Here is a 14,509-nt window from a genome sequence, read left to right as displayed (position 1 = left end):
GAAATATTCATATAATTTTCACACACAATAGAAAGAAAAAAAATATATTTTAAAGGCTGGATCTGCAGACCTGCTAATCTAGTTCTATACCTCAAATGCTGCATTATGGTAAGTGCTATTGAATGTTACAAAGTGGTGTCACGGCCACTGACTGTGCACTAGGGATGCACGATGCATTGAAATTTCGATACTGTGCATCCCCAAACGGTTCGATACCGTTATTTCATGTATTTCGATACTTAGCTGTGCGGCCGCACAGCTCAGTATAGTAACACATGAATGTATGAGAGCGGGGCTGCGGCTGTGTGATAGTCATTGCCCTGCTCCTGAGTCATGACAAGTGCGCGCGGTCAGCATGCACTGAGCGGCGGCACTGAGGACAGCATGGGGTTGTTTTGCAGAGCGCCCGCCATGTTCTGTCTTCAGTGCCTGAACCGCCGCTCATTAGTGCAGCGCCGGCCGCATCTCCTCATGCTGACCACGCACGCATTTCCTGTCAGGAGCGGGGCAATGGCTGTATTACACAGCCGCAGCCCCGCTGGCGGAGATCAGAGAAACCTCTCATCTCAGTCGTTATTTCCGTGAATGCTGCGATCACAGCGGACTGTAGCATTCAGGGGAAAATGAGAAGGGGAGATGCCCCTTGGATCGCGTCACAGGGAATTCCTGTGACGTGATTGAGGGACATACCATATATGGGCAGACAGCCCAGGGTCCATTGAAGGACCCCAGGGCTGTCTAACCATATTTCTTGTTGTTAGGGAGTACTTCGGTATGTCCTAACAACTGCCTGTGCACACCACGCGCCTCACATCACAAAATGTAAGAACTTTTTTTGTTATTATTACTGTTGGCAAAGTTATTATCGAAATCGCAATACTAAACGAAGTTTCGGTATCGAAGTCCAAATTCTGGTATCCTGACATACCTACTGTGCACCCATGTGAAGGAATAAAGGGGTTGTCCACTACTGAACAACTGATGACCCTATCCACCGGATAGGTAATCGGTATATCATCGTTGCGCGACCGACACCCGGACTCTGCACCGTTAAGCCGCTCCGGCTGCCTCCAGGTTACGGATTATATGGTCTATTATGCGATGTACCGAGCTGGAAGCAGTTGTCTCCGTACATAGCATAGCGGCCGAACTGCAACTCTGCTCTTATCCGCTTAAATAGGAGCAGTGCTGCAGCTCGGCCGCTATTCAGTGGCCAGAGCCAACTGCTTCCGGCATGTACGTCCGCTGCTCGGAGGCAGCTGGAGCGGCTTAACAGTGTGGCGTCTGGGTGTCTGAACCCCACAGATCATGTGCTAAAAATCTATCCGTTGTATAGGTCATCGGTTTTCCCAGTAGTGGTTGCCCCACAAAGGATATTAATCACCTATGGAATAAATGTCTAATCACTGCTGCAGTGAAGGAGGGGTTTGAATGCAGCGGTGGCACCCTGCCGCTGCAGTCAATGTCTTTTGGGCCAATGAACATGACCCAGCGCTGTACTCTGATGATTTAATCAGCCCTATAAACATTGAATAAAGCAGCATGACGTGTGTGTGATGCCGCTCAATTCATATCTTCCTCACTGCGGTTGTGCAGTGAGGAGCAATGGGGGGCTAGGGACCCCCGTTCTAGTTATTTGTTGGACCCACAGCAAGCAGACATTTATCACCTATTCTGTGGATAGTTGATAAATGTCCTTCGTGGGACAATCCCTTTAATCTTTGTTTATTTTTATATTGTTATTAACCCCTTGCGTACCTTCGACGTAATAGTACGTCGCTGGCCGCTTATTCCAGCGTACCTTCGACGTACTATTACGGCGCAGGAATAAACTGTCACTATGTGAAATCACATAGTGACAGAACAGCGGCGGCAGCTGTCATTGACAGCTAACCGTCTCTGCTACCGGCCTGGGGACCAATTAGCAGTCCCCAATGCCGGCGATTGCTGTGATTGGTCAGTCTCTGAAGACTGACCAATCACAGCCGTCTGTGACGTCGTCTGCAGGAGAAATCTCCTGTCACTTTCTCTGATCTCCTCACTTCTGTGAGATACGTGAGGAGATCAGAGAAAGCGGTGTAAAAAAAAAACCACTATTTTTATTAACCCCTTCCCGAAAATGGGCGTATAGTAACGCCCTGAGGATGAAGCGGGCACAGGAGCTGTGCTCGCTCCATCTTCATCGGATGTCGGCTGTTAATATACAGCCGACATCCCACTGCAACTACAGCGATCACTGTCCTCTCCGATCGCTGTAGTTTAACCCCTTAAATGCCGCTGTCAATAGCGACAGCGGCATTTAAGTGATTGATACAGAGGGAGGGGGCTCCCTCTGCACCCCATTGCCCCCCCCCGCGAAAAATCGCGGGGTTCTGATGGTTGCAATGGCAACCAGGAAGCATAGCAACGGCTTCCTGGTTGCCAGGTACGGGAGCCTATTAGGTCCTGCCCAAGGCAGGACGTAATAGGCTCAACTGTCAGTTATAGAGTGACAGTTACAATACACTGCACTACATCAGTACATACAGAAGTAGTGCAGTGTATTGTGCAGGGGATCAGAAGATCAGATCTTCCAGTCCCCTAGTATGTGTCAAATAAAAAGTGAAAAAAAAAGTTTTAGATAAATAAATAAATACAAGTTTTACGTAATAAAAACAATAATCGCCTTGTTTCCCTGACCAAGCCCTTTATAATTAGAAAAAAAAGACAAAAACTAGACATAATAGGTATCGCCGCGTTCGTATCGGCCTGACCTAAAAAATTAACATATTATTTATCCCGCACGGTGAACACCGTAAAAAAAAATACCATAAAAAACAATGGCAGAATTTCCTTTTTTGGTCACGTTGTTTCCAAAAAAATGGAATAAAAAGTGATCAAAAAGTCGCGCGTAGCCAAACATGGTACCAATAAAAACGACAGTGTGTCACGCAAAAAATGTATGTACTCCGCCCAGCTTACATATGCCCCCACATTATAAACTGAAACACCAGTAAAACACTAAACAAAACTACTACCAAGCAAAATCTGCGCTCCAAAAGCCAAATGGCGCTCCTTCTGGGCCTGGCAGTGTGCCCAAACAGCGGTTTATGACCACATATGGGGTATTACCGTACTCTGGAGAACCGCTTAACAATTTATGGGGCGTATGTCTCCAGTGGTACAAGATGGGCCCCACGCATTGGGCACTGAAATAGCATATATGTGGAAAATGTCAATTTTCAATCTGCAACATCCACTGTGCACTAATTTCTGCAAAACCTTTGGGGGTCAAAATGCTCACTACACTTCTAGATGAATTCCTTGAGGGGTGTAGTTTCCTAAATGGGGTCACTTCTCGGGAGTTTTCACTGTACTCGTACCTCAGCGCAATTCAACATGGCGTCAAAAACTAATTTTGTAAAATCTCCACTCCAAAAACGAAATTGCACTTTTTCCGTTTAGACCCTTGCCGTATGTCCAAATAGCCGTTTACAACCACATATGGGGTATTTCCGTAATCAGGAGAAATTGTGTAACACATTTTGGGGTGTCTTTTCTCCTGTATTCCTTGTGGAAATGAAAAATTCTGAGCTAAAGCTACAGGTTATTGGAAAAAAAAAATGTTTTCATTTTCACGGACCAATTCTAATAAAATCTATAAAACACCTGAGGGCTCAAAATGCTCACTACACCTCTAATTTAATTCTTTGATAGGTATAGTCTCCAAAATGGGATCACATCTGGGGAATTTCTACTGTACTGGTACTTCAGGGGCTCTGCAAATGCGACATGGCCCCCAGAAACCAATTCAGCAAAATCTGAGCTGCAAAATCCAAATGGTGCTCCGTCCCTTCTGAGCCCTGCCATGGGTCCAAACAGCAGTTTATTACCACATAATGGGGTATTTCCGTAATCAGGAGAAATTGCTTTACAAATGTTGTGGTGCTTTTTCTCCTTTATTCCTTATAAAAATTAGAAAATTCTGTGTTTTTTCCAAAAAAAAGTATCTTTTCATCTTCACAGACTAATTCCAATAAATTCAGCAAAAAACCTGTGGGGTCAAAATGATAACTATACCACTAGAAAAATTCCTTGAGGGGTATAGTTTCCAAAATGGGGCCACTTTTGGGGGGATTCCACTGTTTAGGTCCCTCCAGGGCGTTGCAAACGTGACACGGCACTGAAAACCATTCCAGTAAAATCAGAGCTCCAAAATCCAAATGGGGGTCCTTCCCTTCTGAGCCCTGCTGTGGGTCCAAACAGCAGTTTATTACCACATATGGGGTATTTCCGTAATCGTGAGAAATTGCTTTACAAATGTTGGGGTGCTTTCTCTCCTTTATTTCTTGCAAAAATTAGAAATTTTTACGTTTTTCCAGAAAAAAAGTAGATTTTCATTTTCACAGACTAACTCCAGAAAATATAGCAAAATACCTGTGGGGTCAAAATGCTAACTATACCCCTAGATAAATTCCCTGAGGGGTGTAGTTTAAAAAATGGGGGTCATTTTTGGGGGCTTCCACTGTTTTGGCACCACAAGACCTCTTCAAACCTGACATGGTGCCTAAAATATATTCTGAAAAAAGGAGGCCCCAAAATCCAAGAGGTGCTCCTTTGCTTCGGAGGCCTGTGTTTCAGTCCATTAGCGCACTAGGGCCACATGTGGGATATTTCTAAAAACTGCAGAATCTGGGCAATAAATATTGAGTTGCCTTTCTCAGGTAAAACCTTCTGTGGTACAGAAGAAAATGTATTACATATGAATTTTGTAAAACGCCTAAAGGGTTGAAACCCTTTCTGAATGCTGTTTTGGATACTTTGAAGGGTGCAGTTTTCAAAATGGGGTGTTTTATGGGGGTTTCTAATATATAGGGCACTCAAAACCACTTCAGAACTGAACTCGTCCCTGAAAAAATCGCTTTTTGAAATTTTCTTAAAAATATGAGAAATTGCTGCTAAAGTTCTAAGCCTTGTGAGGTCATAGAAAAATAAAAGGATGTTCAAAAAACGATGCAAACATAAAGTAGACATATGGGAGATGTTAATTGGTAACTATTTTGTGTGGTATTACCATCTGTTTTACAAGCAGATGCATTTAAAATTGGAAAAATCATAATTTCTTCATATTTTCGCTAAATGTTGGTGTTTTTCACAAATAAGCAATGAATTTATCGACCAAATTTTTGCGCTAAACTAAAGTACAATATGTCACGAGAAAACAATCTCAGAATCAATTGGATAGGTAAAAGCATTCCGGAGTTATTACCACATAAAGTGATACATGTCAGATTTGAAAAAATGGGTCTGGTCCTCAAGGCCAAAATGAGCTGGGTACTCAAGGGGTTAATAATCAGCACATTTGTTATGTGTCAAACATATGCGATTTTGTTATTATTGGTACAAGAGTTTTGAAAGATACAGCCCATCACATGGTAAAATGGGAAGAAGCTCACTATAGCAGTTTAGGTTTGTGTTCCATTCGAAATGCAAATGATGGAGCCTTATCTACAGCACAAAACTGTGTAAAATTTTATCGTATACTATAGCTATACCTTTCGTTTAACATGTCAGGTACAGATTTAGTTTTCTTAACATTGTTTATATTATTAAAAGTGAGCTTGAAACACCCTTAACCCCTTAGTGACCAGCCCATTTTAGGCCTTAATGACCAAGCTATTTTATTCGTTTTTCTATAGTCGCATTCAAAGAGCTATAACGTTTTTATTTTTTCGTCTACATAGCTGTATGAGGACTTGTTTTTTGCGGGATTAGTTGTGCTTTTTAATAGCACCATTTTTGGGTACATATAATTTTTATATTAACTTTTATTAACCTTTTTGGGGGGGATTATAAAAAAAAACTGAAATTCCGCCATTGTTCTATGCGTTTTTAAATTGACGCCGTTCACTGTGCGACGTAATTAACATGTTACCTTTATTCTATGGGTCGGTACGATTACGGCGATACCACATATGTGGAGGTTTTTTTATGTTTTACGACTTTTGCACAATAAAAACACTTTTGAACTAAAATTATTTGTTTTTGCATCGTCTCTTTCCAAGAGCCGTAATTCTTTTATTTTTCCATCAATGTAGTGATTTTTTGGGCTTGTTTTCTGCGGGACAAGACGTAGTTTTGAGTGGTACTGTTTTGGGGTACATGGGACTTATTGATTCATTTTTATTATGACTTTTTTGGGGGGCAATGGAAAAAAATTGCAATTTCGCCATAGTTTTTGGCGTTTTTTTTTTACGGTGTTCACTTTGCGGTTTAAATGACATATTAACTTTATTAATGGAGTGATTACGGTCGCGGCGATACCACATATGTGTACTTTTTTTTTTTTTTTACACTTTTACTAAATAAAACCACTTTTTATGGAAAAAAATGGTTTTATTTATTTTTTTACTGTACTTTTTATTAATAATCTTTATTTCACTTTGATGACTGATTTTATTAGTCCCACTAGGGGACTTTACTGTGCGATGTTCCGATCGCTGCTATAATGCTCTGGTATACTTCGTATACCAGAGCATTATTGCCTGTCAGTGTAAATCTGACAGGCAATCTGTTAGGACGTGCCTCCGGCGCGTCCTAACAGGCATATGTCCAGGGCAGACCTGGGGGCTTTTATCAGTCCCCCGGCTGCCATGACACCCCATCGGAGACCCGCGATTTCATTCGCGGGCCGCCGATGGGTGAGAGAGGGAGCGCACTCCCTCTGTAAACAAAGTTAAATGCCGCGGTCGCTATTGACGGCGGCATTTAACGGGTTAAACGGCCGCGATCGAAGTAAACTTCGATCGCGGGCGTTGGAGCAGGAGCTCAGCTGTCATCAGACAGCAGAGCCCCGGCTCCTGCCTGCACGGGAGACCCGTGCAGGACTTAGACTAGGCTGACGTGAAAAGGCGTCAGCCTAGCCTAAAGCCCAGTAGTAAATGACGTGAAAAGGCGTATTAGTGGTCACTAAGGGGTTAAGTTAAGTAGTGAGAGACACGCTGTTTTCAGGTCTGTGATTTTTAGAAACTTACATTTAGAATGTTGCAGTCCCCGCGTCGCATTTGGAGGAAAAAGTCTGGAATATACATGAGCTGACACCGCCCCCCCCCCCGCCCCCGCCCCTTTTCCTCCTCCTCCAGCAGCATAAAGCCACTAACAAGGTTCTTTTAATCCTCTAATGGCAAATGTAAAATTGTGTTACCACAGATGCAATAAAAACACTGTACTGTAGTGCAAATGTTGTGTATAATATAGCCTTTTAAAATACGGTAAAGAACGTTGTCAACGGGCTAACCGTATATAACCATACCATTTGTTCATCTGGTTACAGTTGATTTGTTGTTTTACAGGACCCATTCCTGATAGCAGCGGAAGATACATTGCACCGGTAAAAGATTACATGTCCAGAGCAGATAAGGAGCCTCTCATTGGTAAGTGTTCAGTCCAGTGCCAAGTACTGAATATTGTATGTCTACTGACAACCAAATCTATAAGCAAATCACATAGGATTTGTCTAAATAAACTGTAGCACAGACATATTGAGACAATTACCCGCCATATGCGGCAACTTTTGTCTAGATTTCAGAGCTTAAAGAGGCTCTGTCAACAGATTTTGCAACCCCTATCTGCTATTGCAGCAGATCGGCGCTGCAATGTAGATTACAGTAACGTTTTTATTTTTTAAAAACGAGCATTTTTGGCCAAGTTATGACCATTTTCGTATTTATGCAAATGAGGCTTGCAAAAGTACAACTGGGCGTGTTGAAAAGTAAAAGTACAACTGGGCGTGTATTATGTGCGTACATCGGGGCGTGTTTACTACTTTTACTAGCTGGGCGTTCTGATAAGTATATCATCCACTTCTCTTCACAACGCCCAGCTTCTGGCAGTGCAGACACAGCCGTGTTCTCCAGAGATCACGCTGTGTCGTCACTCACAGGTCCTGCATCGTGTCAGACGAGCGAGGACACATCGACACCAGAGGCTACAGATGATTCTGCAGCAGCATCGGCGTTTGCAGGTAAGTCGATGTAGCTACTTACCTGCAAATGCTGATGCTGCTGCAGAATCAACTGTAGCCTCTGGTGCCGACACGATGCAGGACCTGTGAGTGACGTCACAGATCTGCACTGCCAGAAGCTGGGCGTTCTGAAGAGAAGTGGATGATACTTCTCATCAGAAAGCCCAGCTAGTGAAAGTAGTAAACACGCCCCGATGTACGCACATAATACACGCCCAGTTGTACTTTTACTTTTCAACACGCCCAGTTGTACTTTTGCAAGCCTCATTTGCATAAATACGAAAATGGTCATAACTTGGCCAAAAATGCTCGTTTTTTAAAAATAAAAACGTTACTGTAATCTACATTGCAGCGCCTATCTGCTGCAATAGCAGATAGGGGTTGCAAAATCTGGTGACCGAGCCTCTTTAAAAAGGTATTAATGTTGTTTTTTTTTTTTTTGTTGTTTTTTTATAAGATACGTTTTTATTAAACCTTTTTCATAAGTTTACAATACCAAAAAAAAAACGATCCCTCTTCAAAACCCCTCCCTTAGTAATGCAGTCTAAAGGCCCATTTACACTGGCCAATTACCGAGAAAACGACCGTTCATAGAATGATCGTTGCCGATAACTGCCCTGTTTACCCAGGGAAATTATCAGCAGATGAACGAGCAACCGCTCGTTTATCTTCTGATTGTATCGTGAAGATGTGCTGGGGGAGATGTGCTGCCAACATGATAATTAAGTAAGGGGACGAGCAATCTGAGTAATGAGCGCTCGTCCCCCTACTAGCTCCTTGTCACAGGCGCAAGCAAACGACGGTCACCGAGCTGTCTAGTGGATCGGCGCTCGTTGCACTGGCAAAAATTGGCCGGTGTAAGAGGACCTTTAGTCCATCTTGGTTCTGAGCTTCAAAGAGAATCTGCCAGCACAAACTTGAAAGACACTTCACATACATTAGTTTACATGGTACACATAATATAAATTTTTACATACAATCTGCATTATAGCCTTCTAGAATAAATGAAAATGTCATAAAATAGTAATTCTAATTACACTAAGGGGATATACACAAATTTCTCCAACCCAAGAAGATTCACTCTACCTATGTATTCTGCTATAGTAGAAGGGTAAGACCTCTTTTTCCATTGAAAGGCCATTAATTTCATGGCTTGCTACAACAGTCAAAGTATGGTAGACTTTCCGTCACCGGAACTTCAGTTACATACCCTAAAAATACAAAGCATCGGATCAAGTCCAGTACTCTCCCCCATTCCCCTCCCCCCCCCCCCCCCCCCCCCAAATATCTGCGAAAACGGGGCATTTTGAAATTCTCCCCGAAGACACATTTGGTAAAGGTTCTCATCTCCGCAGGTGTTGCAGTTGAGTAGCAAAGTATGAAGGATTAGGGAAGGCCGATCCCCCATCTTCCTTAGATCTCTGCAAACTGTCAAGTTTGAATCTCGGGAATACTTCTCATGCAGACAAGATCGTGGAAAATTGCGTATGTTTTATGGGAGCGTTTCATGGGGAGCCAAATTTATTCATTAAAAGTTATGGCGTGAGAAACATTCTGATCAAATTTGGCTTGGCCAATAACCGTTAAAAGCAATTTGAAACATTTTTTGCTGAAATTTTTTAGAAAAAAGGGATGTATGTTGAACGAGTGATACTCCCTAAGTATTTGAAGGTGGAAACCATTTTAAGGCGGACAGTCTCCTTGATAGAAGAACCATTATGAGGCTGCAACGGGAGAATTGTTAATTTAGTCCAATTAATTGTCAGGCCGCAGAGATATTCAGACTTATCAATGATAGACAACAGAGATTTTGCCCATTCATCCAGAAGCAAATCTAAAAGTTACTTTCTGGTTTTTTACATTGGGGGACACAGACCGTGGGTATATGCTGTTGCCCCTAGGAGGCTGGACATTGTGGGAAAAAAAGACTCCTCCTACAGGATATATCCTGCCCTAAGACACTGAGCTATTCAGTCTTCACTAAGTGTCATAGGAGGCAAACACTTCAGCTGATAGCAGCAGTCTCTACCAATAATTTTTTATTTATTTTATTCTTTTCATCATGAGGAACTAAGGTCACAGGGTCTCCCTGTGTTTTTCCTTGGCAGGCGCACACTGTCATAAGCTCATGCGCTGTAGTCCAACCTGCCTATGAAGGCAAGCGGGACAAAAGCGCCTGCTCCTCAGTCACCCACCAGCCTAAGGAGCACCTCTTCCATTAGTGTCCCCTTTGTAAAGGCAGTAACGCTGAGGCAGTGCTCCTGTTGCTCCGTTTATCTGGGAAATAGAGTTGGGGTGAGTATTACTAACCCCTCTCCCCAAATTGGACCACCACTTGTGCACTGTAGCAGTCCGCTGGACCAGCCTTTACTTTGGTGTTTTTTTGCCTGGTCTTTCTGCGCTCCCTGAAAACTTTGGGCAGTTAGCCCTATTTTTATTGTATGGCGGCGCTACGCTGCACAGGCTATCCTGGGGAATGTCTTTCTCCTGACTGGCCGGTCTGCTCACATGATGGTCAGCGGCCAATCGAGGACCTCTGTGAACGGGGCTTCAGCGTTCCTGTCTGCTATCCTCCATTTGGCCGGATTCTACTTTGGGACACAGGACATCCTGAACAGAGCTCCTGCTTGCCTCAGGAGGACATCTTGAAAGCGGGTAGGATCAGCCTTTGCTCCCCTACCGGTGCCTTCGCCTACAGGCGCTGAGTCAGTTTTCCTAAGGGAGCATACTCCTTTTCTCACTCTTAGTTTTCCGTCAATTTCACTTCTCTATCAGCGCTAGGTGAAGCAGCCATTACTCCTTAATTAGGAGTGCTCCTGGCTACGCCGTTTGAGTGATCTTCTTACTTTTAACTACTTCAGTGGAAGTTAAGTAACACACACTACTACCATGTCTGACCCTAAAGGGGAACGTGCAATGCCAGACTACCTTTTGGCATTCAGTATGCCTGCTCAAAGTGAAATACTAAATTTCCTTGTGGTGAGTCTACTTCCTTATGTGATGCATGCCGACCTCCTAGCCAAATACCTGCGTCCTTTCCACCCCTAGTGTTGCTCATCCCTTTTCCAGATGGTTGTTAACCTGTCGAACATTAATCGCTCCACCTTAGGTGGCATGTGTGCCCATCCGCCGGACTGTTCTGTCTGTCCTCATATGGACTCCCCACCCATGTCTTCCCCTCGAAGTCGACCCCACAAGTGAGCTAGAGCTTCTCACTTGTCTTCATGTTCATCGTCCCCTTCTGTTTCACCTTCCCCATGTGGGCAAGGTGTTTCTGGCCCTGAAGTCCGGTATGTTGCCTCCTCTTCTCCTAGAGAGGTTTTGTCTGTAAATTATCGGATTTGGTTGGTAGGGGTTCTACCCCTCTACCCACCTTCCACTGACAATTTCTTTTTCTTAAGCCCCAACATTCTCAGTCTTTTTTTCCATCCACTTGGAACCAGAGGGCATGGTCTTTAAGGAATGGAAACACCTGGACAAGCAGTTTGCCCACTCTAGGCGTCTGAATATTTTCTACCCCAAAGAGGGCACTTTTTCCGCATGGGTGCGGCCTTCGGCGGTAGGTCCTTCCACTTCCTTCAAGGACTCTCTGGATCGCCTCGTGTGCTCCTTTTCTAAAACTACTATGGAGGCCTTGTTCTATGCCCTTCGCCCGATTTTTGCATCTAACTGGGTTCGCAGAGCCATCACTAAATGGGCTCTCAAACGGTCATGCCCTGCTCTCGAGTCGTCTGCAACAGGAATTAGCCGATCTATCTCACCTGATCTCCAAAGCGTCCAAGTATATCTGCGAAGCTGCCCTTGATGTGGCCCAACTGGGGTAAGGGCTTCAGATTCCTCTGTCTCTGACTACCTTGCTCAAGGCTTGGTCTGCTGATTCAGCCTCATCGCGATCCCTGACTGCTCTACTCTTTTCTGGGTCTCGTCTCTTTGGGCCTCGGTTGGACAAGATTATCTCGGAAGCCACGGGTGGTAAAAGCACCAGACTTCCTAGAATAGACCTAAGCGCACTGCTCCTGCCAAAAAGGCCGGTCTGTGGTTTCTCTCTGACCACTTTCTCCAGGCCGCAGACTCTCCAGGATCAGAAGATCAAACCTTCCTTCAAGACCTTGCCCTCCTGGCACCCCTGACCTCCACCTGTAAAGGTAGGAACTGGCAAGGCCACTTTCGCTTGGAGGTGCGCTTCCACTCGACTTGCTTCGGGTGGATGGCAGGCTTCTGCACTTAGAGACTGTCACCACATTATAAGTGCCCTATCTCCTACGTAAGGAGATCGGCGATGTAATGTAGGTGACACCATTGCTTTTTATTATATAGACATTGCCTCCAGCCAGGACAGGATGTCTATTCACAATCCCGATACTTTGGTAACGTTTCTGAGCAAAGCGTAATCTCGCTGTAACCTGTCATTTACAGCGAGATTACGCTTGCTCTGCTGTAAGTACCACAGCAACGTTTCCGAAGTATCGGGATTGTGAATAGACATCCCGTCCTGGCTGGAAGGAATGACTATTCACTGTCTAAACACTTTAGTAACGTTAATGTGTCAGTATAAGACCGCACATGGTGAACAACGCAGTGTCACTTTGCGCTGACTAAATGAATGGAGAGAAGTGCATGACGCTGATTGGTCAGCTTGAGAAAGACCCTCCACTTGTCACAGGTCGAAACGTTGCCATTTTTACTGGATGTTTGACCAATAAAAGAACATATTGATTGAAATTTGGGAGACGTGTGCTGCTGTTCAACCACGCTTTTTCTGAGGATTACATTGTCAGACTGGGTTTGTCTGATCTTACAGCGTAACACCGCTGCTGAAATCGGGATTTGTGCTGCTTCAAATATTTTATTTTTTGGCTGATTGGTCAGCGTCATACACTCCTCTGTACAACGCCCACTTGGTCTAAAGTAAAAACACTCCTAGTTGGGCATTAAGAAAGTCATTAGCATAAAGCTAAAATCACTCCTAACGTGGTAAAAATAGATTTGTATTTCTAAATAAAAAGCACTGGTGTCACCTACATTACAGCGCCGATCTCCTTATGTAGGAGATAGGGCACTTATAATGTGGTGACAGAGTCTCTTTAAAGGACTTCTGGCTCTCTCACATTTCAGACACCTGGGTTTAGGAGGTATTATCTTTTGGGATATAAAATCGAATTTGCCAGCCTCCCTGCAGAGCGTTTCTTTAAGTCCGCTGTTCCGTGGCACCCTTTTTTCAACATGCGTCCACTACAGCGGAAGATCCTCTCCCGGTGGGACAGATCCTTGCAAGCCCTGGATCTGAGAATCCTCCTTTCGGTCTGTTGCTCGCTTTGGTTTTGGATCACTTCTCTGGCCATTCCCCGTTGGCACTCTTTCATTACGCTGAACTGACTGATCCTCTCCACGGATGCCACCCTCAAGGGATGGGGAGGGTACGATTTGGAAGCTCATGGCTCAGGGGCTTTGGTCCCCACAGGAATCTTCCTTTCCTATCAACATTCTGGAGTTGAGAGCCATCTTTCTCCGTTTTCTTCACTGTTAAAAAGCAGAAGTAAATAACTTTACATTACAAGACTAAAGTCCGTCTCTGTCCGGACACCCGGTGAGAGTTCAGCCGGATAATGCCACGGCCGTGGCTTATCCGTATTACCAGGACGGCACTTGCAGTTCTAGCCGAGGCTTCCAGGATCTTGGTCAGGGCGAAAGCTCATATTCTGGCTCTTTCAGTGGTTCACATTCCCGGGGTCAAAAATTAGATTGCGGACTTCCTCAGTCATGAAACAGCTGCCGTTTTGAGAGATCGTGTTTTTTTTGGAGTGTGTTATGCTCACTATGATTAAGGCCAGAGAGTCGTCTTCAGCGCGTATCTATCGTCGTACATGGAAGGCTTACATTGGTTGGTGTGAGGAAAGCAGGATTATATCCTTTTTACAATGTGGTTTGGATCTAGGTTTAGCTCTCCGCTCCCTGAAGGGGCATGTATCTGCCCTTTCCATTTTTTTGGTCGTGCATTGGCGTTTAAATCTGACATTAAGACTTTCTTTTTTTTGCAGGGGGTGGCTCATGCATTCCCCCCTGATCGTCCTCCGATTCCCTCGTTTAATCTGAATGTGGTCTTGGATCCCTTGCTGTCAACTCCATTTGAACCTCTTGAGAGAGATCTGTTTTTGTTTCCTGTCGTGGAAGGTGTTTTTTCTAGTTGCGGTGACCTCCATCTGGAGGGTCTATGAATTTTCGGCTCTCTTGTCGTGTTCTTTTTCTGTCTCTTCACCAAAACAAGGCGGTGCTCCGCACGATGTGTTCTTTTTTGCCAAAAGTGGTTTTGGTCTTCCATGTGAATTACGATATTGTCTTGCCGTCTTTTTGTCCTTTTCCAAGTCATCCTAGGGATTGTTCCCTCCACAGGATGAATACAGGATACAGATCTATCGCACCTTGTAATACCTAAACACTACTCATGCAGCACTGTGTTACATAGTTACATAGTTCGTCCGGTTGAAAAAAGACACATGTCCATCAAGT

The 14,509-nt window shown here is 44.2% G+C and overlaps 1 protein-coding gene across 1 annotated transcript in view; it reads left to right on the top strand.

Moving 5' to 3' along the window:
* LOC142652534 (uncharacterized) overlaps positions 1-14,509 on the top strand; it is a 143,743-nt gene that overhangs the window by 85,951 nt on the left and 43,283 nt on the right. The window contains exon 12 of the mRNA XM_075828179.1: positions 7,332-7,412. Within this exon, the coding sequence (XP_075684294.1) occupies positions 7,332-7,412 (81 nt within the window). The remainder of the gene's footprint in view (positions 1-7,331; positions 7,413-14,509) is intronic.

The sequence above is a fragment of the Rhinoderma darwinii genome, chromosome 5 (genome assembly GCF_050947455.1).
Source record: "Rhinoderma darwinii isolate aRhiDar2 chromosome 5, aRhiDar2.hap1, whole genome shotgun sequence".
NCBI lineage: Eukaryota > Metazoa > Chordata > Amphibia > Anura > Rhinodermatidae > Rhinoderma > Rhinoderma darwinii.
Note: the sequence above shows the minus strand (reverse complement) of the source record. Positions and strands in the feature narration are given on the sequence as shown.